Raw genomic sequence first — 21,566 nt, 5'->3', positions numbered from 1 at the left:
AGCTGCCATGAACTGAAATGGGGAAGTCTGTGGGAGGACAAATTTTTTCCTGCAAGGAAAGGGAAAGGTTAGGAGCTCATTTGGAATATACTTAGTGTGATATACCTGTTAAGACATCAGGGTGGAAATATTGAATAGGCAATTACATATATGAATCTGGAATTCTGGGGAGAATTATGGATAAAAGATAAAAATTGGGAATCATTAATACAAGATGGTATTTGAAGTCCTGACTACCAACTAACTACTCAAAATGTTAACCATTTTGGAAAAACATATGTACTTTCAGTAATTTTTCTATGCTCAAGTGTGTTATCTCTTAGTTACAAAAATAGCATATTGTTATAAGCTGTTTTGTTCACCTAGCAAAATATATTTAATAATCTACATCAGAAGAGTGGTATTCCAATAAACATCTATAGCCAAATTTACTTAATTAAACTCTAATTATTGAACATTTATGTTGTTTTCAGTTTTTTGCCCTTATAGTGTTATAGTGAGCATTCTTGTTCATCTTTGTAGCTGTGTCGTTTCCTGGGAAAATTCCTAGAAATGGAATTACTGGGTCAATGCATCTTGTTAGCTGTTGATATGTGTGATAGTGTGGCAGGATTCAGCTTCTTTAGCCTTTTTTCTGATTTTAAAGGTAATGGTTTATTTTCTTCAGAAAAATTTAGATAAAAACTAGAAAGAAAAAAAGATCATAACCTTTGCTAATGCTTTCGTGTATAGTTTTCCAGAACATTTTGCTGCTTAGATCAACGCACTTGTTTTTTAAAACCAAATGGGGGCCGGGTGCAGTGGCTCACGCCTGTAATCCTAGCACTCTGGGCGGCCGAGGCTGGAGGATTACTCAAGTTCAGGAGTTCGAGACCAGCCTGAGCAAGAGGAAGACCCCGTCTCTACTAAAAATAGAAAGAAATTATATGCACAACTAAAAATATATTTATAAAAAATTAGCCGGGCATGGTGGCACATACCTGTTGTCCCAGCTACTTGGGAGAGCAGGAGGATTGCTTGAGCCCAGGAGTTTGAGGTTGCTGTGAGCTAGGCTGATGTCATGGTACTCTACCCCAAGCAACAGAGTAAGACTCTGTCTCAAAAAAAAAAAAAAAAAATTACAGGAAAAATAGTCATCATGTTAGTTGTTGATTTATCATAGATGTCCTTTATCAGGTTAGGAAATTCTCTTCCACTTCTATTAAATAAATAATTTATCACAAAAAGGTAGTTGTTATCAAAGATATCTACAGATCAGCATCCATTTTCTGTCGTTGCTCTGCGTATGCTGAAAACACTGTGTGCCTTACTATCTGACTTAATTTGTATTAAATGAATAGCAGTTTTACTTTTGGACAAATCTGAGTAAAACCGTATTAAGAAGTCCATTTCACACGGACCTTATTTAACTATTCCTTTGAATTTTGAAGAACACTATTCTGGGAAAACTCTCTAACAATGTCCACCACTTTTAAATGTAACTTTTCCCACCATAAAAAAGAAATAAAGGAAAAGAAAGCACCTCAAAACTATATTTGAAATAACAAATACATTATTTATAGTCCTCAAAAACAAAAATCAGGGCCATCACTACCAACAGTAGATGAGAGTGTTCATTTGCCCTGATTCCAGCTAATGTTCTTACCACTCCTTTAGTCTTTGGAAATCTGATATTTAAAAAATGGTAAATTTTTGTTGCTTCACTTTGAATATTGACAAAATTTTGGCCATAGGTACTTTTTATTTTCTGAATTGGTTTTCATCCTTTGCTTTTACTAATTTTTTTCTATTGGGGTATTTTTTTTATTTTATTAGAATTTTCTATAAAGAATATTAACTGCTCATCTTGGTTTATTTTTGTCTTAAATTTAGTTTATATTGCTTCCTACTCTGTTGAAGATTTGAATTTTTATGTAGTTAAATGCACCTTGTTTTTGTATTTTGTTTTAGTGTCATGTTTACAAAGATTTCCTTTACCCCAGGGTTACAAAAGTATTTACCTGTATCTTCTAGTATTTTTTTTTAAGGTTTTCTCTTTTATATTTAAATTTTGAATCCAACTGAAATTTATTTTAAGGTGTGAAGGCCATTTTATGTTTCTTTGGAGCTAATGGTGTGTTATTTTTCATTAGCTTGCTTTTCATCCTTTAAATTCTAAGTATCTGCTAAGTTTCTCTCAGTAGTGTTAGGATAAAGATGTTATACTTAAAATTTCTTGATTACTTTAACAGTGCTGCTGATATTACTTTTTTTAAAAGGAACTGTGTGCCTTAATGTTTTCCCTGGATTGGATTAAAGCAAAAACAGAACTTGTGGGCCCTGCTCATCTGATTCATGAATTTATGGAATACAGGCATATACTGGATAAAAAGGTATATGTTAATATGAAAAATTAGTGCTTAAGGGACATTTCATTTTGACATTTAATTCTAGGTTTAATGGTGGGGATGAGTGGAATAGAAGGGTGAAGAGAGAATTTCCCTACTTTAACCTTTGATTATTCTAATTAATCTGCTTCCTAGTCTACTGGCAATGTAGGTAGGATTGAGGTTTGAAAGTTGGGAAAGTAAGGTGTTCAGTAGTTTTTTTTAAAAAAAAGAATGTGTTAAGAAATGTGTTTGATAATGATATTCTTACCCTATGTTTAAAAGGCAGAAGAGAATCACTATATATTTGTTACCTAATGGTTGGCTGTTCAATTTTAGTTCATATAGAGCATATTTCATTTAAGCCTTTGAAGTAGCAAGATCACAGAAACAGAAAAATGTCAGATCTTGGCTCTGATTATATTTCTAAGAGATTTCAGTTTATTCATAGGATTGTGCAGTCTGTGAGAATTTTCAAGAGTTTTTATCTTTAAATGGACACCTTCTTGGACGACAGCCATTTCCTAATATTGTACAACTGGGTCTCTGTGAACCGGAAACTTCAGAAGTTTATCAGCAAGCTAAGCTGCAGGCCAAGCAGGAGGTCGACAATGGAATGCTTTACCTGGAATGGATGTAAGTAGGTTAGGAGAGAAACCAAAGGGAGCAGAGCACTAACTATGTCATTATTTTTCAGGTAGTGAACAAGTCACTCCAGGAAGATTTAACTACTTTGGAAAGGGCTGGAACTTTTAATAAGCATTCTTACTTATTGAAAAGTTCCAGAGAAGTGAGCATAGGAGAAAACTATTGTATCTTCAAAGAGTGCATAGAAATAGACACCTATAAGGCATTTTGACGAGTCATCCTAAGTGTTAATATCAAATGCTTGCCTTACAGTAATCTGGTATACTGGTGAATAGTGCGGGCTTTGAAGCCACAAACCTAGGTTTGAGCCTCAGTTCTGAAACCTAATAATTTTGTGATTTTTGAACAAGTTATAGGTTACTCTCTCATATGTAAAATGGAGATAATCCTTTAAGGGAAGGTTTTAGTGAGATCATGTCCATAAAGTAATTTGTACTTTATTTTGCACATAGTCCTAATTATAAAACCACTGAGTCCTGATTCTTCTGTCTCCTAAAGGAGCCTGTTCACTTTTGCTCTTTCCTTAATCTTACCAATTTGTGAAAAGGAAAGGATAAGCTACTGTCTTTTTAATGCCTGTTATATACTACATAATCACATATGTAATTCTGTTTAATCTTCAAAACAACCTTATAGGTAAATATTACTTGCCCTATTTTACAAATGAGAAAATTGAGGCACAGAGAGATTGTGGCTTGTTGAATGAGATTTAAACCCTGGGTCTGTCTGGTTTTATTTTCCATGCTCTTTCCATATGCTACACTTCTCTTGTAGCTTGAAATAATAAATATGAATGGTTGTCTTTTCACATGTATAATTTATATCTAAACTGAACTCCAGGTTGATATCTGCCAACTTTATGGCCCTGGGCACTCTTTCCAAATAAGTCAGGTTGCCATAAGTGAGTCTTTTGATTCAGTTTAGTTCAAAAAACATTTCAGTTTCTTTAATGTGCTAAGCAATATTACTAGGTGCTAAGTCTTTCCCCCAAGGAGTTCACAATCTAGTAGTGAAGAAAGAAGTTTAAGCACATAATTACAATGTAATGTGATGAGTACCACAACAGAAATATGGATAGAGGTAGAGCTGACAATTAATTAACTTGGATGAGTGAGGAATGCAGGGGAGGGTTCCATGAAGGAAGAGTGGGTATCTGAGAGAGTTTAAACATTTTTTTAGTTGAAATTTAATTTTAAATTTAATTTTTGTTGGTTTTATACTTATTTTAAAGTAATAGGGATGTAAAATGAAAATTCAAAGACTCCGTATCCCTCACTTCCCAGAGTTAACCATTCTTTAACACTGTTTTGGAAAGTAGAGGTTTTACTGTCTTTGGGAAGCAGCCCCCTAACTTACTGAAGCTAGGTTAGATCTGTATTCTAGAATACTCTTTGTTTACGCCATATCATAGCATTTGTCACACTTTATGGAGATTGTCTGTTTACTTGTTTTTCTCTCATACTAGTCCATATGTTCTATAGTATAGTATAGTTTGGAGGCAACAGACTCTGGCTCTAGACTGCCTGGGTTTGAATCCCAGCTCTGCTATTAATTAGTTCTGTATCATTAGGGGAAAGTTATTCAACATCTCTTGACTAATAGTACTATTTCATAGCGTTGTTGTGAGGATTAAATGAATGTGGGTGAGTATACGAATACACATATACATATAGTGCCTGCTACAGTACCTAGTTCATAGAAAGTACCCAGTGAATATTAGTTGTTGTTATTAAGAATAGAATAGCATTTTGCATTTTGCCTGGTCTGTATAGTTGGTATTCCATAGAAATTTGTTGAAGATTTAATGAAATCATGTTTTAGTTATTGGCTGAAATACTTGGTCTGATTAAATGGGCATAGCTTTGGTTCTTGTTCTCGTATGAATTGTTGAATTTTTATTTTTTCTTGCTGTTTCTTTTCTCCCATTGCATCAATTGCATTTCCATCTGTGACATTCTCTCATAGAATGGTTAGTCATTTACAGCTATATTTTTAACTGGGTTTGACCAGGCCATGTTCAAAGAATGCTTTATTTCAGTAGTAGAAACTTTTTTCCTCCTGTTTTCTGTAGAAAGTTTTAGGTTAGTGTGAGCTTAAATTTAATTGAGTTTCAGTTTTCAAAATTATTTGTTCACTCATTCATTTGTTATTTGATACCTTTTGGCCATGTACTATATGCCCATTATTGTGAAGGTCATTTTCTGAGCTTTGGGGAATGGATCAAGGGGAAATAAAGAGCATTTTAAAATTTAATCCTCTTAAGTTTGCTAGTAACTTATCTGTTTTGTGTTCTCATCACTCTGGTTTTTATTATATATTATATACTTGGCCCTCCATGTCTGTGGGTTCTGCATCCATGGATTCAACTGAGCATGGGTCAAAAATATTAGGAAAAAAAGTGGATGGTTGTGCCTGTATTGAACATGTACAGACTTTTGTCTTACTCCCTAAACGATACAGTATAACAACTATTTACATACCATTTACATTGTATTAGATATTGTAAGTAATCTAGAGATGATTTAAAGTATATGGGAGGATGTGGTAGGTTACATACACGATTTTATGTAAGAGACTTGAGTATTCGTAGATTTTGGTGCAGTAGGTCTCGGAACCAGTCCTGCATGGATACCAAGGAACAACTATACTTGTTTGTTTTATCACTTCTAGTAAAGTGTAATACTTTCTAGGCAGGATCTAAATCTGATTGACCTTTATGTTTACTTTTATCATTTGGTTTATCTTGTGTACAGTTAATTTTTAAAGAATTATAACAGTGGCATCTTTATGTGTCAGGTGCTGTTGAGAGTAGATACCATAATTTGCATTTTACATACGAGGAAATGGAAACTTGTTAGGTTAAGTAATTTGCCTAAGTTTATACACCTAATAAGTAGTAGAAGTGAGGTTGCCCTTTAGTTTTGTCTGACTACTAACCTTTGACTCTTAAAATGAGCACAATGCCATTTAACATATTTATTTGTATTCAAAGTGACTAGGGTGTATGTACATGAAATTCTGACTCTGCTAATACTTTCTTGTGTTTTATTTTAAGTACACATTACATTCCTTTATCCTTTCATTCATGGGCAATAATGTAATGTTTATATGAGTGGAATAGTTAGTGTTCATTAGATTAAGATCCAAAGAAAATGACATCGCTTTATCCTTTTTTTCTCTGTCTGAATAATTGTAGTTAGGGATGTATGTCTTACATACATCATCATTCTGAAGCTAATGTGGCCTCAAAAAAAAGGTACATCATCATAATGGCGGGTGTAGTGTCATACTTTAGTTAGGAAATGAGCTTCATTTTGCTATGATTTCTTTCATTTTCAAAGAGATTTTTTGAAGATATCCTTACATAATTTATCTGCACGTTATCATTATTAATATATCAAAGGAAAATAGAAAGTGATATGTATTTGATTAACTAGATTTCGTCAAACTCATTGACATTTGTAACACATGACAGGTTGCTTGATATAGGGTAGCATTTCTCTTAAAAATGCCACTTTTTTATATTATGTTTTTTTCTTTAGGTGATCTATGCTACATTTGCATATTAGTAATTTTAAGAATTTTGTATTTCTGGGACTATAACTATGTTAAAAGACAGTTTATTACTGAAAGAAAATAATTACTTTCACTTTCATTTATTGGATTTTTGTTCATTTTCTCCCTGTATTTAGAAACAAAAAAAACATCAAGAATCTCTCCCGCTTAGTTGTCCGCCCCCATACAGATGCTGTTTACCATGCCTGCTTTTCTCAGGATGGCCAGAGAATAGCTTCTTGTGGAGCTGATAAAACCTTACAGGTAAAACCTATCTTTTGAGAAAAATTGAAAGAGGCATGTACACAATTCTTTACAAATTAGAATATGTTTAAATCCTAAAATTCAAGGAAATTGCAACTGAGAAATAGCAGAGAAATCCACATCTCTTGAACATTTTATGGAAGATTTATCTAGAGATTTTAAACATATGGTTATGTGTTTTTATAATTCTAAACTTGCCAGGTGACAAAGAAGTACCCTTTACTCTGCTAGTCAGTTCCCTGCCATCCATTGCCAGCTAAGGGTAATAGGAAATGATAATTGTTAAAAGCCATAAAGACTTCATAACAGGGAATAGGGCTCTGATTAAAAAACAGTGATTAAGTAAAATACCTGTTTTATCAAAGGCTTAGGTGTAGATTTCTGGCTGTAAGTAGGAACTAGACTAGACTATTTTCCTAAGGTACTTTCAAGAATTTCCTTTAAGTTTTCATTTGTTTTCAGCAAAGGTGAATGAGTGCTTTTCTTTACATTTGTACTCTACCTTTTGATTTTGAAGGGAACAGGATCAAATTAGTTAAAACTTTTATATTTAGGATATTTTTAGTCTTTGCAAGATTATGACTGCACATTTCTATAGTACACTGATTTTGTTAATTCTGGATTTTGATTCCAGGAAAAAAAGCATAGTAAATGAAATGTTTTCTGTTTGATTATTAAGAATTTGCCAAAACAGTCTCAAGAAGTGAAGCTGTACTCTTCCAGTTCTTTTTATTGGTATTTGTAAACATTTAATAATGGATGGTTGTCTATTTACATTAAGGCATACAAATTCTGACAGAAATTGTGATTTTTGGGGTGATTTTGCCAAGGTTCATCTCTCTTTTGCAAAATAACAATGATTGTGATCTTTTAAAGAAAGATTTTTATTGACTGATGGCCCATAGTTAAGTGGTTTGTAGTAAGAAGATTTATTGTTGCTTATGCAGGTGTTCAAAGCTGAAACAGGAGAGAAACTTCTAGAAATCAAGGCTCATGAGGATGAAGTGCTTTGTTGTGCTTTCTCTGCAGATGACACGTTTATAGCAACCTGCTCAGTGGATAAAAAAGTGAAGGTAGAAAAATATTTTCCTCTTGACTTGTAATCACCACAAAATTCATTTTCTTTTTCCATGATAGAGAGACCAGATTAAGTAGAGTTAAAGAACTCTTGCCTGTTGATCTACTAAGTTGGTCCATTGTAAATTGACTGTGTCTGAAATTCTTTATTTTTAAGCACCAGCAAAAATGCATAGGTTAGGTTTACTAGGCAGTGGGAAAAGTAATTGCCGATTAATGGTTTTGCCTGCTATTAAAGGGTAGGTCTATGAGTTAAATATCAGTTGAAATCTTTCAGTGCATTGTGATGAGAAGTGTTGCTACCCAAAATTATTACCTGAGATCAGATTCCTGTTGTAAAAGATATAATTTGTGAAATGCAGTCCAGATTTTTTTCTTTTTCTTTTTTACGTTTATGAACTGGCTTATATAGTTAGGGCAAAACCAGATGGATGAACAAACTAACAGGTTAATGGTCTAAAAATTAAACCAAAAAATAGAGGATAATTTTTATCTTTGTTAATTATTCTTTCTTGTCTTTAGTTCCTAAATTTTGTTTTTAGCTAGAGCATTTATACTATAATAATATGGAATTTAAGAGAAACTGAAGACTTAGAGGATGTTTTATCACTGCTATAGGGGGACCTCACTTCAGGCTTTTTTCAAAGGGGTTGTGGACTACTGAATCTGGCTAGGTGGGTGGGCAAGAAAGTTAGCTTGGGTGTTTTTCCTGGGGTTTTCACCCACTTGAAGAGGGCTATGGAATGTCCAGACTGAATTAAGACCTTGGAAAAATCTACGTCTTGAAAGATTGGACTAGTTGGCTTTACAGCCAACAGTTAAATAACTCTGTATTCTCTACTCTGAGTCAAATTTGGAGTTGGTCACTCTGGGCAGTTCCAAAGTCAGAACTGCATGTAGTAGAAGGAAGTAATACTGAGTTTCTGTTTTCTAAGAACTGAAAATATAAAGCAAGAGGCAGCAATACCCATTAAAGAACTTCAAAATAAGATAAACCCTTTGGACCTCTGGGGATTCTAATAAGTGCTTTGAAAAGATACAAAGGAATGTTATGGGTGGGGACATTCGTACCTCTAAGAAGTCAAACTCCCAGTAAAGATCCATTAGGTAATTTATTTCTTTTGCTTGTTGTTATATGAAACAAACTGCTTAGTTGTCTTACATAGTAACTAGAATGATGATTACTTTTTACTGAGAACTTAACACTGTGAGAGGCTTTATACTACGCATTTTCTTATATTACATTATCAATTTCTCACTACAACTTGCAAAACAAGTATTGATCCCATTTATAGAAGAGGATACAGATTCAGAGATGAAATCACTTGCCCAAGTTCATATTAACTAATAACAGAGTTCAAAGCTAGGTTTCTCTCAGCCTTTATTTTTTTCACTGAGCAATCTGCCTTTACTTATTTATATGGTACCTTGAAGTCTACAGACACCTGTCATGTTCATTATCTCATTTGAAACCTTGAATTGTGTAGGACAGGTATTAGTATCCCTATTTTACAGAAGAGGGAACTGAGATGCAGGTAAGTTAAGGACTTGATGAGGGACACACAGATCACAAGTAGTAGAGCCAGGTCTTGGACTTAACCCCTTTATCTGAAGTCCATTATACCAGTGCCTTTATAGCAAATCTCTGCCTGCTGTCATTTTATGAATGTGTGCAATCTTGCCCTTGAGGAATGTCATGTTTTCATGAAGTTCCCATTATGCTACAGAATGATGTGTAGATTTGCAAGTAATTTTTTGAAAAATAAGGCAAAGTATTTCCATATTTTAGAGAAGGTGGAGGTATTCATTAGCATCATGTCTGACTGGGAAAATCTGCCATAATAAAAGAGATAGCATCTGCAAAGAGACTCACAATTGCTTTGCCCTTCTCTTCTCCCTTTGAAAAAAATGGATATTTGTAAATTTTATTTTCTCCATTCTCTTTAGATTTGGAATTCTATGACTGGGGAACTAGTACGTAGCTACGATGAGCACTCAGAGCAAGTCAATTGCTGCCATTTCACCAGCAAGAGTCATCATCTTCTCTTAGCCACGGGGTCAAGTGACTTCCTCCTCAAAGTAAGTGTGGATATTGAGAATTATGCAAATAAATTTGATAGATACTTCAGAATTATTTCTCCTTTGATTTTCTTATGCATCATATTAGGATGTTTTGGTTGCAGAGAGAGAAACTTTCTTGTTAGCTTAAGCAAAAAAAAAAGTGTGTGTGTGTATATGTATATATGTAAATAAAATTGGCTCATGTAACTGAAAAGTTTAGAGGGAGTACAGATTCAGATATAGCTGATTTCAGGTGCTTACACTATGTTTTCAGCCTCTAAATCTCTCTCCATCTCTAAGCTCTGCTTTCCTCTGTGTTAGTTTAGGCATGCTCTCTCTGTGTGGCAGGAAATATGGCTACCCTCAGCTCCAGGCTTATAGAAGTCTTACAGCTCATAATCACGGAGGAAGAGAAACCTGCTCTTCTCCAGATCCCATGGATCTAATTTTAGAGAAGACTAGTGGAACCAGTTTGGGTTATATGGTGATAGCTAGGTAATCCTAGTGTGGTCCTTGGGTTGTCCAAGGGTCACAAGTTTAGCTATATGAAGGTGGGACAAATGAAGTGAGGTCAGCTCCACTTGAATCACAAGTAGAGCTTAATTCAAAAGAGATTCTGTTATCAGAAAGAGGAAGTAGAAAAGCTGCTGGGAGAAAAAGAAAACAAGTAAAATCAAAAACAGATATTCATTCTGAATATACTTGATAATGTTTGTAATTACAAATTATAAAAGATTGTATCTTTTTTTCTTCTTAAGTGGATGAAGACAGATAGATTAAATTTTCTGAGTTCCAGAAAAATCTGCTAATTTTTTTTGGATCTTAAACCTTTCTTCCTTGATGTCACACCATCTTTGCAATGGGACATCATATTTTTGGGAGGGGTGGCTAAAACATTTCAGTTTAGAAAACTCATGTTCTCTGTGTTCTGACATTTAAATAAATTATTTAAATTAAATTTTTTAGAAAGTACTGAAACAGTTATTGAAAATTATCCTCTCTTCGCCCTTTTCAGGAATCTAAACCTATTTATTTATTTTTCTCCAAAAGCAATTACACAGGAGCTCTCTCTGTTTGAAGTGGGACCTTCTTCATGATAGGATAGATAGCATGAGAGGAGAGGAGACGATTTGTTAGAGAAATTGAATCATTTGTCCTGTGGAATGGGCCACATTCTGGATTTGGTTGATTGCTTCCTGGAGGTGTTGTTTAACTTGTTCTTCTAACCCCTTACATTTCTTGTCAAACATAGTTATACTAAAGGCTATCTTTGAATTTTTTCAAAGAATTTTTTAGAGCATTAATAGCTTTTAGCCTGGTTAGAAGATTCAGGGTTTGCATTGTGGAGTCTTAGAAATGAACATTTTTAGGGTTGGATAACCTAGCTTTTAAAAAAAACAAGGACAGTTTATATTACATATTACTTACTGTAGTTTATTGTAACTGAGTGAAATAATGATTCTAAACCACTCAGTTACAATAAGCAGCAGTTGTTTAGTTAGTTATTTAGTGGTCAGAGTACAAAGCTAAGTTAGCCTCTGAGTCCCGTAGTAGATTTAGGTACTGATCTAAGGGCTGCCCTATTACTTGTTAATCACAATTTTATCTTTGTCTTTGACACCTTTGTGTTACTGTGAATTGAACATTATCCTGTAACCAAAAAAGCTTAAATGGGAGAAAAGGAAGAACTTTACATGATTTCTGACTTTTCTCCATTCAGTACTAAGTTTTTTATTTATCTTTTTGTTTTTCACAAATAGCTGTGGGATTTGAATCAAAAAGAATGTCGAAATACCATGTTTGGCCATACAAATTCAGTCAATCACTGCAGATTTTCACCAGATGATAAGCTTTTGGCTAGTTGTTCAGCTGATGGAACATTAAAGGTATGTTTTTGTACATTATTAAAATGTTGTAATTTTGTGGAAAGTGTTATGGTTATAGAAATAGGTTTCTATTTTTCCACATTTCTACATAAAGAGCCTCTTCCTTCAGTTTCCAGGAGCATATTTAACATAAATGTAACTACTTGTCATAATGATTGTTTATGAATGGTTTACAACCTAATGCTTAAAGTTCTTACAATTTGAACTCTTAAATTTTAAGCATACATTCCATTTTAAGCATATATTCATAATACATTTTGAGATCTGTCTTAGTCCATTTTGTGCTGCTAAAGCAGAATACCTGAGTATGAGTAATTTATAAAGAACAAAGATTTATTTCATATGCTGCTGGAGGCTGGGAAGTCCAAGATTGAGGGGTTCACATTTGGCAAGGGCCTTCTTATGGTGGAGGATGGAAGGGCAAGAGAGCACTTGAGAGAGAGTGGGGAGGAGAGAGGCGAGAGAGGGCGGGATGAAGGAAGAGGGGATGAGGGGGCTGAACTCATCCTTTTATCAGGAACCCACTCCCGCTGTAACTAACCCATTCCTGAGATAACAGCAATAATTCATTCATGATGGTAGAGCCCTCATGACATAATCACCTCTTAAAGGTCCCACCGCTCAAAACTATTGTGTTTGGGATTAAGTTTCCAACTATGCACTTTGAGGGTCACATTCAAACCATAGCAAGAACTATGGAATCAGGTTTGTAAAGGACTTGCTTTTATTTATCATTTATTCATTACCTTTATGTTATTGTTTTCCTGTTTTTGAGAAGTCACATGGGGAAAAAATGCAATGCAAATAGTGCTATGCTATAGATTTGGGAAAAAAGCTTATTCAGCCTTCTGAAATTTATAGTCCTAAAAAAACTAAATTCTTCTTTCTTAAATCCCCACCTTACTTCTCCAATAAGATCCTAATTTCACTTTATTATTTCTGTCTCTGCTGTCACTCTAGTCTCCTGTTTGTTGATTTTCCTTACTTTGGTCATAAATCTGACCTATCTTTGACATTCTGGTTTCTTGGTCTACCTTTTCCCCTCTTGTTCTTTAGTATTTGCTCCGGTTCAGGCTATTGTCCCCCCTCATGTCTGATAGCAGCCTTCTAAGGTACACTCTCTGTCTCTACTTATCCAAGTACAGAGCTACTAGGATTACCCTCTACCACTTTTCTCCTTGCCCCTCTCAGCTGGAGCACAAATAATACCATAGTATAAATTGTGGGAAACTCAGACTCATCAGGATCTCTCTGAGCTTCTTCACCTTCCATCATTCTGCCACGTCCTTTCCTGTCTAGTTTGTTTCTTCTAGCCTCTGTACCTTAATTGTCTGGAGAAAGTTAACCTTCGGTGCTTATTTCAGCTACTGTTCCTATATGTGCCCCTGTTGCCTTTCTTGGGATTTTTTTTTTGTCTCCAGTTCACTTGCCATATTTTTGAATTGTGCTCGAAACTTTATGCAAAGCCTTCCTCAGAAAGTGTTCTCTTACAGCATCCATCTCTTTGGTTCTTAATACATATATCGATCTATACAGATAGAAACTTCTTGGTTTGTCTTCTGATTTCCACTTAAAATTGTGTTGTACTGTTCATTTTCATGTGTTTTCTATTTCTTTGATAAGGTTGAATATAAATTTATGATCTACAGAGACCTTGTCATCTTTTTGTTGCATCTTTCTCTGAAGTTCACAGTACAGAATTGTAACCATGTACTCAGTAAATTTTCTTGACATATACCTCTTCTAGAAAAATACTTGAACCCTCCTGGGCACTATTTTGTTAGAATCTCTAGAGAAGGAGATTTATTAATGCAACTCAGTGACTCCTTACTTAGGTAAGGAAAACTGTCTTGATGCTGGTACTCTGGGTTGGATCTTTGATCTCTCTTTGCTGACTGAGGGTAACTCATTTTGTATAAACTACTCCAGGGCATCTAGGAACTCTTTCTTGGTAGAATTTTACTTTGTAGAATTTAGTAGCTATTTGTGGATGCTGGGAGCATTCTTAGTTAGAATATTCAGGTAAGTGGATTTTGGCCTCTATGATGTGTTATTTATCTGTCTCTTCCTTTAGGATGATCCATATTATAGGAGGTTTTCCAGAATACCCATGGAAGGGTTTAAGCAGCCTTCTTCTGAGCGATTCTTTCAGTTCTGTCATCTTATTATTTTTTGTTTTTTTTACTAAGGGAGTGACTTTAGAAGAAGGCATTTTATATTTTAAGCCAAGTTTTTCTTGCATTTTATCTCCTTTGCTAATTCCAAGTTCTGGGAAGATTAATTCTAAAATTAATCCTAATCCTTGGCATTATTATATTACTATTAGGTTGCTGAATGTTCAAGAAAGTTGTAAAACCAGGCCATTTATATGTTCTACAAATCTAAGTGGTGCAATGTAACTGGACCTTCTTTACAGTTGACTTAAATCATCCCTAATTTATTTGCTATTTTCACTGTAGTGCCTATTCCGATCCTTTTTTGCTGTTCTTAACCTCCTAACCCTTTCATTCTATGGAGATAACCTTACCTCATACCTGTTCAGAGGGTTAAAACCATCCACCAAGAGCCCCCTCAAAAATTGTTGTAAAAAGCCAAAAAAGCAACACCAAAAAGTTGATTGGGAATTATGAACTTACTGTTTCCCTATGGATTATTTGGCTGTCATGTTTTCATGGTGAAGTCATGATGTCAGAGTCTTTATGTCTTCTGTCTTGATCTGGTTGTATGTGCAGAGAAAAATTGTCAGTCTCATTCTTGTAGGGTATAAATCTTGCTGACAAGTTCAGAGTTGATATTTAGGCAGAGATCTCAACGTTTAGAATATAGACTTTCTCTTAATTTCCCTGATTTCAGTGTGTTGACATTGCTGTCAACTGTGTTGGGTACAGAATAGTCCCCTATTATTCCACCAAAGTAGGAGCACAGTTCACCTGGATTTGCAGAATGGGGGAGGAGATTTCAATGGACTTTTAAAGATTCCCCCTGCCTTAGCATCACCTTTACCAGAAGGTGCTGGGTGCCAACACTTCCTGAGCCTTTTAGGAATTCTGTGGTGTGATTAGGCTGTTTGGTTTTTCCTACCGCAGGCTCAGAATTTAATTTTTAGGAATCTCTTTATTACTTGCTTTTCTTTTTAGCCTTTATTATTGTGTTGCTGTTGTCTCTTTCTCCATTCTCCTTCATCTTGTGGATTATGCCTAGAGAAAAAAATTCCGTATTGTTTTACCTGAGTTTTGGAAGGATTTAGAGATTGTCTTAGTTTGTTTTGTGTTGCTAAATAGAATACCTTGAGACTGGGTAATATATAAAGAAAAGAGGTTTATTTGGCTCATAGTTCTGGTGGCTGGAAAAATCCAGAATTGGGCAGCTGCATCTGGTGAGGGTCTCAGGCTGCTTTCACTTCTGGTGGAAAGTGGAAGGGGAGTGGATGCATGCAAAGAGATCATATGGTGAGGGAGGAAGCAAGATTCAGAAACTGAGGAAGCCAGACTCTCTCTCTCTCTCTCTCTCTTTTTTTTAAAGAGATGGTGTCTCACTATGTTGCCCAGGCTGTCCTTGGACTCCGGGGCTCAAGGGATCCTTATGCTTCAGCCTCCTGAGTAGCTGGAACTACAGGCATGTGCCACTGCACCTGGCTTCAGACTCTTTTAACAATCTGCTCTCTCAGGAACTAACCCATTCCTAGAGAACTCACACACCCCAGTGGGACGGCATTCATTTATTTGTGAAGGATTTACCCCCATGACCCAAACACCTCCCACTAGACCCTATTTCCCAACACCACTACACTGGAGCTCAAACTTCAACATAAGTTTTGACGGGGACAGACAAACCATATCCAAACCATAGCAGAGGTAAATGTATGTGTTCTGTGTTCATCTTTAACCTGACCTCTATTTCTTTCAGTAGCACTATTATCTCCACTTGCCTGTGCTTGAAACTTGGGAGTAATTTGTCTTTTCCCTTAAAATGTATTTATTGATCATTTATTGAATATTTACTATGTGCCAGATACTATACTAGGTGTTTGGGTTTTAAGCACTAAAAACAAAAACATGTATGACCTGGCCTAAAGTTGTTCAGAATTGAGTTGAGGATAAAGGTAAGGGAATAGACAAACCACAAAAGTGATAAAAGAATGTAGAGGGTGCTCTAAGAGCAGATGAGGACTCTGTCGGGAAGGGTTCATGTGCCTGATGCTACAACCATTGAACTTGTTCTCTCTTCATTTTCTTTGCTTTCCCATTTTGTACTTTAGCTTATGTTGACCCCTTAGGTTCTAGGCTCAGTGTTCCTCTTGTCTTTTTGACGTTGAACTTCTGTCCATCTTAAGCTGGTGTAAGGTAGGCTAATCTTCAGGGAGTAGAGTAAGGTGGTCATTTTCTGCACAGTGTTCCCTCAAGCTCTCAGCTTGAATACTGCATTCCCACTGTACTGTATCTTTTCCTCTCAAATGGCATATCTGACATATCTTATGTTAGAGTCATTTATGTGCTTATCTTCTCTTAGTGGCCTATATATAAACTCCTTGAGGGTAGTTTCTATATCTGATTCATTTATATGATCTCAAAGTGACTAGCATAGTGTTTAATAAATGTGTTAAAGATGATAAACCCTTCCTGTGTCTTTTCAAATCAAACTAAGATTTTCTACTTCACAGGGAAATTTTTTTAAAGTCTTCATTTTTCAGGAGTAGGATTTTGATTTCTGTATTCATGTGAATATCACAGTGTGATTATGGAGCACAGAGCACTATCAGCAGGGGACAGACATTACTGCACTCTTGGTGACAACTGCCCTTGTTTGTGATAACTTTACCACAGTGCTATTAAGCCAGTATTGTTGGCTGGTTTACCGTGATATAGTGACATGTAGTAAGCAGAGGTCCTGCAAAATGATGTTAGGTAACAGCATTTCAAGGTCAAAGTCTCCTAAAGCTTTTACCTTCTGAGAGGATGAAAACTGTAAAATTATGTCCTGCCCCAAATGGCTCTGTAATTTTCTAAGCTTTCTGTAGGGTATCATGTTGATAAGCATGCATTTTAAGGCTCTGATGATAAACTATTTCAAAATGCAAGTTTTATTTAAAACTAGCCATTTAAAGTATACAAAGGCACAGGTGCACAGGGACCCTGGATACAAGGGCAGAGACTTGCTCAAAATGAAATACTGGTATTAGTTTATGTGCTCCCTCAATATGTGGGCTTTCATCACTGCTTGGATATGAAGGAGATGAAGTCAAGTCCAGAAGCAGAAGATGTAATTCAGGCAATGTAATGAAATTGGATTGTGCTAGTTTTCTTTTTCTTTCTTAAATCCAGGCAATCTTTCCTTTGTTTTTCATATTAATAAGGAAACAGAGTGTGATTTCTCATGTATTCTGGCTGATGTAACTGAAGCTTCTGGCATTTGGATTTTTCTTTTTTCTCTTCAGTATCAGGGAAGGCTAACTATTTTAGTACCTGCTGTCTCTTTTGCTTTATCCACTTCGTTCACAATTGTTGCAAGGGGAAAGTTTTTGATTTGGGCCATATTTTTTAGTACGTATAATACTTTTCTAAACTCAAGAGAGATTTAAAAATTTGCCTGTCCAGACAAATGTTTTACTTGGGAGCTGTGCTTTGGAATCTGAGTTAAAGCCTGAGAAGCAGGCTGGTTTTATTTGTTTTTTGTTTGTTTGTTTGTTTGTTTTTGTCCACCTTGGCCATCCCTTGGTCTGGACATGATATCCATGATCACTCTGTGAAGCTGGGACACTGCCCAAGGTCCAGAGTAGTGAAGGTGGTGGATCTTCTCAAAGGCCTTTGTTTTTCATGCTATTCAAGTGATTCTGCTAGGGAGTGAGGTTCAGAGTATTTTGTATCCCATTCCTCAGGATTCCTATCTAGCCCTACCAGGACACAAAGAGTCTTTCTTCCTTTCAGCATGTCTTTGTTTTCCATTTTCAGGGACTTCCTTGTGTCTCTGGATGCTCTGCTAGGTTATAACCCAGCCTGGACTGGGTCCTGTGTAGTCTTCCTGCTGTGCATAGGGTAGATGTGCAGCACATTTCATGCCTGGCACAGCAGAGGGCAGCAGTGGCAAGCGAGTCTCTTCATCTCAGCTTCTGTCTTCCACGGTTGTCCTTACTGTCAACACCTAATCTTTAGCCTTCTCCACACCATGCAAGACTCTTAACTTTTTATTTAGTTTTATATTCTGCATTCTGCATTTTGGGCAGTGCTTGTAATTTTTTTTTCTTTTTAGGAAGATGATGAATGAAACTGGAATACTTAAAAGTCTTATAAAAAATTCATGCATAGATAAAAATAATCCATCAGGTGCAGTGAATAAGTTTGTGTGACATTTAATACAGGTGGAATTCTAGAGGTGTGATTTGAGAGAAAAACAAACTTATTTTTGTTTTTTATTTTTTTAATTTGAAGCTTTGGGATGTAAAATCAGCAAACGAGAAGAAAAGCATTAATGTGAAACAATTCTTCCTAAATTCAGAGGACTCCCAAGAGGATATGGAAGTGATAGTGAAATGTTGTTCATGGTCTGCTGATGGTGCTAGGATAATGGTGGCCGCAAAAAATAAAATTTTTGTAAGTACTAGTATTTTAAAAAGCCAAATTTAGTCTGATTTAAAGAAAATTAAAACTCCTATTAATTTTTGCAATTTTACACTATTTATTGATAAAAATAAAGTCTAGCTATGTGATTTTGGGCAGGTTCCCTAACCCCTCATAGTTCTTTGGAAATGTGCTCCAGAGGATATGGATGGCCTTATGAGAAAAGATCTCCATGGTCATGTGGGTTTGGGAAATGTTATGTTTTGCTTTCTCCTATTAGAGGTACACAATGTGAACCAACGTATTCAAGGTCCCAGGAATTCCTACAATAAAGAACCAGTTTATACTTGTCAAGTCCAGTGTTCTTCAAATGTATTTAAAATATTGCTGCATCACTCCTTTTTTTTTTTCTTCCATTTTATGAATTTCTAACCCATTTTTAACCCGTTTTATGAATTTCTGACTCTGGAGAGAAATGCTCATCATCAACTGAACAAGATTGTGAGATTTTTATAAAGAAAATGAGGAAGATATGCAAAAAAAGTTAATGATAAGAAAGTGCCTTCCTCTTTTTTTACATCTAATAGTAGCTTATATTTGTGGTGTTCATGTGTTCTCACATATAATTTCTTTTGATATAAATAACCAAGAGACATAGCAGATAACAATAGCACTGTGATGACAATGAGGCAGCTGAGGTTCAGAGCAGCCAAAGAGTTTGTCCGAAGTTATACTGTGACTAGGAGAGCCAGATCTTCTGATTTATGGCTCAGTGATATTCTATTCTAATGATAATTTTAAAAGACTTGAGTAAGGGATATTACTATTTTAAAAAGCATAATTGAAATATGCAATATGGTTTAAGAGACTGTTTATATGATTGTTATTGATCTAGTAGCTGTGACCCTTGAACCTTGGTTGCTTATGGGTTTATACCTTTTTAGCAGGAAACTAACAAGGAAAATTTTCCTTTTCTCTGAAGTTTGTTAAGGTCTTTAAGAACAGAAAGAAAAGGAACCACTGCATTTGCAAGATTTGAAGATTAAAACATTTTTTCATTGTGATAAAATACGTATAAAATAAAATTTGCCATTATAACCACTTTTATTTATTTATTTATTTATTTTTTTTTGAGACAGAGTCTCGCTGTGTTGCCCGGGCTAGAGTGAGTGCCGTGGCGTCAGCCTAGCTCACAGCAACCTCAAACTCCTGGGCTTAAGCAATCCTACTGCCTCAGCCTCCCCAGTAGCTGGGACTACAGGCATGTGCCACCATGCCCGGCTAATTTTTTCTATATATATATTTTAGTTGACCAGATAATTTCTTTCTATTTTTAGTAGAGACAGGGTCTCGCTCTTGCTCAGGCTGGTCTTGAACTCCTGACCTCAAGCAATCCACCCGCCTCACCCTCCCAGAGTGCTAGGATTACAGGTGTGAGCCACCGCACCTGGCCTTAACCACTTTTAAATGTACAATTCAGTGGCATTAATTACATTCACAGTGTTATGCAACCATTACCACTATATGTTTCCCAAACTTTTTCATTACTCCAAATAGAAATTTTGTACCATTAAGTAATAACTCCCTGTTCCCTTCTCTCCCCAGCCCCTGGTAACCTCTAATGTAATGTATGAATTTGCCTATTCTAGATATTTCATATAAGTGGAATCTTTTTATGTTGGGCTCATTTCATTGAGCATAATGTTTTCATGCATATTGTAGCATGTATCAGAACTTTATTCCTTTTCATGGCTGAATAATACTCCCTTGTATGTATATATCACATTTTGTTTGTTCATTCATCTGTTGGACATTTGGCTTGTTTCCACCTTTTGGTGATGGTGAATAATGCTGCAGTGAACACTGGTATTACAAGTATATTTGAGCCTCTGTTTTTAGTTCTTTTGTGTATATACCTAGGAGTGGAATTGCTGGGTCATACGGTAATTCTGAGGAACGGCCAGACTTTTCCCTAGAGCTATACCATTTTACATTCCCACTAGCAATGTACAAGGGTTCCAATTTCTCCACATCCCTGATGACACTTGTTATTTTCCATTTTTAAGATTAGAGCCATGCTAGTAGGTGTGAAGTGGTATCTCATTGTGGTTTGATTTGCATTTTCCTAATGACCAATAACATTGAGCAAAAGATAATTTTTTTAAAAGATTTTAAAAGAACTGATCTAATGGGAGGAAAATAATTTTGTATTGAATGAAAAACCTTCTTTTAAAAATCTGTAGAGCATCAGCTCACTGTTTTACTATGCTAAAATAAAGCTATCCTGAGATCACCCTTAACCACATGTAGATCCCAATTTTTTACTTTTTGGCCTCTCCTTCCTCCTCCTCTTCTTTCTTTCTTCCTTTAACATTTCCTTTTCCTTTTCCTTCCATTCCTTCCTTTTCCATTCCTTCCCTTTCCTTTTCCAATCCTTTTCCTTTTCCTTTCCCTTCCTTTCCTTTCCCTTTTCCTTTCCTTTTCCTTTTCCTATTCCCATTCTTTTTCTTTCCCTTTTCCCTTTCCTTTCCTTTCTCCTTTCCTTTCTCCTTTCTCCTTTCCTTTCCTTTTTCCTTTCCTGCCTTGCGCTGTGGCCCTGGGTAGAGTGCAGTAGCATCATCATAGCTCACTGCAACCTTTGGGGTTACATAAGTTGCCTTTGCACCACCCGACAAGTGTGCCCATCCCTCAGACAGTGAGCACTACATCTACTATGTTTGGATTTACTCATCTCCTCCTCCCCGCCTCCTACCTGCTGGACACCCTATGAATGTTACTTCTCATGTGTGCACGTTAATGTTGATAAATTAGTAGCAATTTAATGGTGAGTACATATGGTGTTTGTTTTTCCATTGTTGTGATACTTCACTTAGAAGAATGGGCTCCAGCTCTATCCAGGATAATACGATAGGTATTTTTTTTTATGGCTGAGTAGTACTTCATGGTATACATGTATTGATGGGCTTCTTTTTCTATTTTAGTAGAGAAGAGGTCTCACCTTTGCTCAGGCTGGTCTTGAACTCCTGAAATCAAGCAGTCTTCTGGCCTCGGCCTCCCAGAGTGCTAGGATTAGAGCCACCACGCCTGTCCCCTCCTGTTCTTTTTTCTTTCCAACTCAAGTGTTGTTAGTCTACTCCTATTGTTAGATCTTTTCT

The 21,566-nt window shown here is 35.8% G+C and overlaps 1 protein-coding gene across 9 annotated transcripts in view; it reads left to right on the top strand.

Moving 5' to 3' along the window:
* APAF1 (apoptotic peptidase activating factor 1) overlaps window positions 1–21,566 on the top strand; it is a 91,684-nt gene that overhangs the window by 18,976 nt on the left and 51,142 nt on the right. For all 9 annotated transcript variants that reach the window (XR_006735716.1, XR_006735715.1, XR_006735712.1 and 6 more), the window contains exons 11-17: window positions 2,259–2,372; window positions 2,818–3,002; window positions 6,707–6,833; window positions 7,781–7,906; window positions 9,858–9,989; window positions 11,732–11,857; window positions 18,283–18,444. Coding sequence is in view for 3 of the 9 variants with exons in the window: in XM_045553173.1 (XP_045409129.1) it covers window positions 2,259–2,372; window positions 2,818–3,002; window positions 6,707–6,833; window positions 7,781–7,906; window positions 9,858–9,989; window positions 11,732–11,857; window positions 18,283–18,444 (972 nt within the window). In the remaining 6 variants the exon portion in view is untranslated. The remainder of the gene's footprint in view (window positions 1–2,258; window positions 2,373–2,817; window positions 3,003–6,706; window positions 6,834–7,780; window positions 7,907–9,857; window positions 9,990–11,731; window positions 11,858–18,282; window positions 18,445–21,566) is intronic.

The sequence above is a fragment of the Lemur catta genome, chromosome 6, assembly GCF_020740605.2.
Source record: "Lemur catta isolate mLemCat1 chromosome 6, mLemCat1.pri, whole genome shotgun sequence".
Taxonomy (NCBI): Eukaryota; Metazoa; Chordata; class Mammalia; order Primates; family Lemuridae; genus Lemur; species Lemur catta.
The sequence above is the reverse complement of the archived record's forward strand: the minus strand, read 5'-3'. Positions and strand labels throughout refer to the sequence as shown.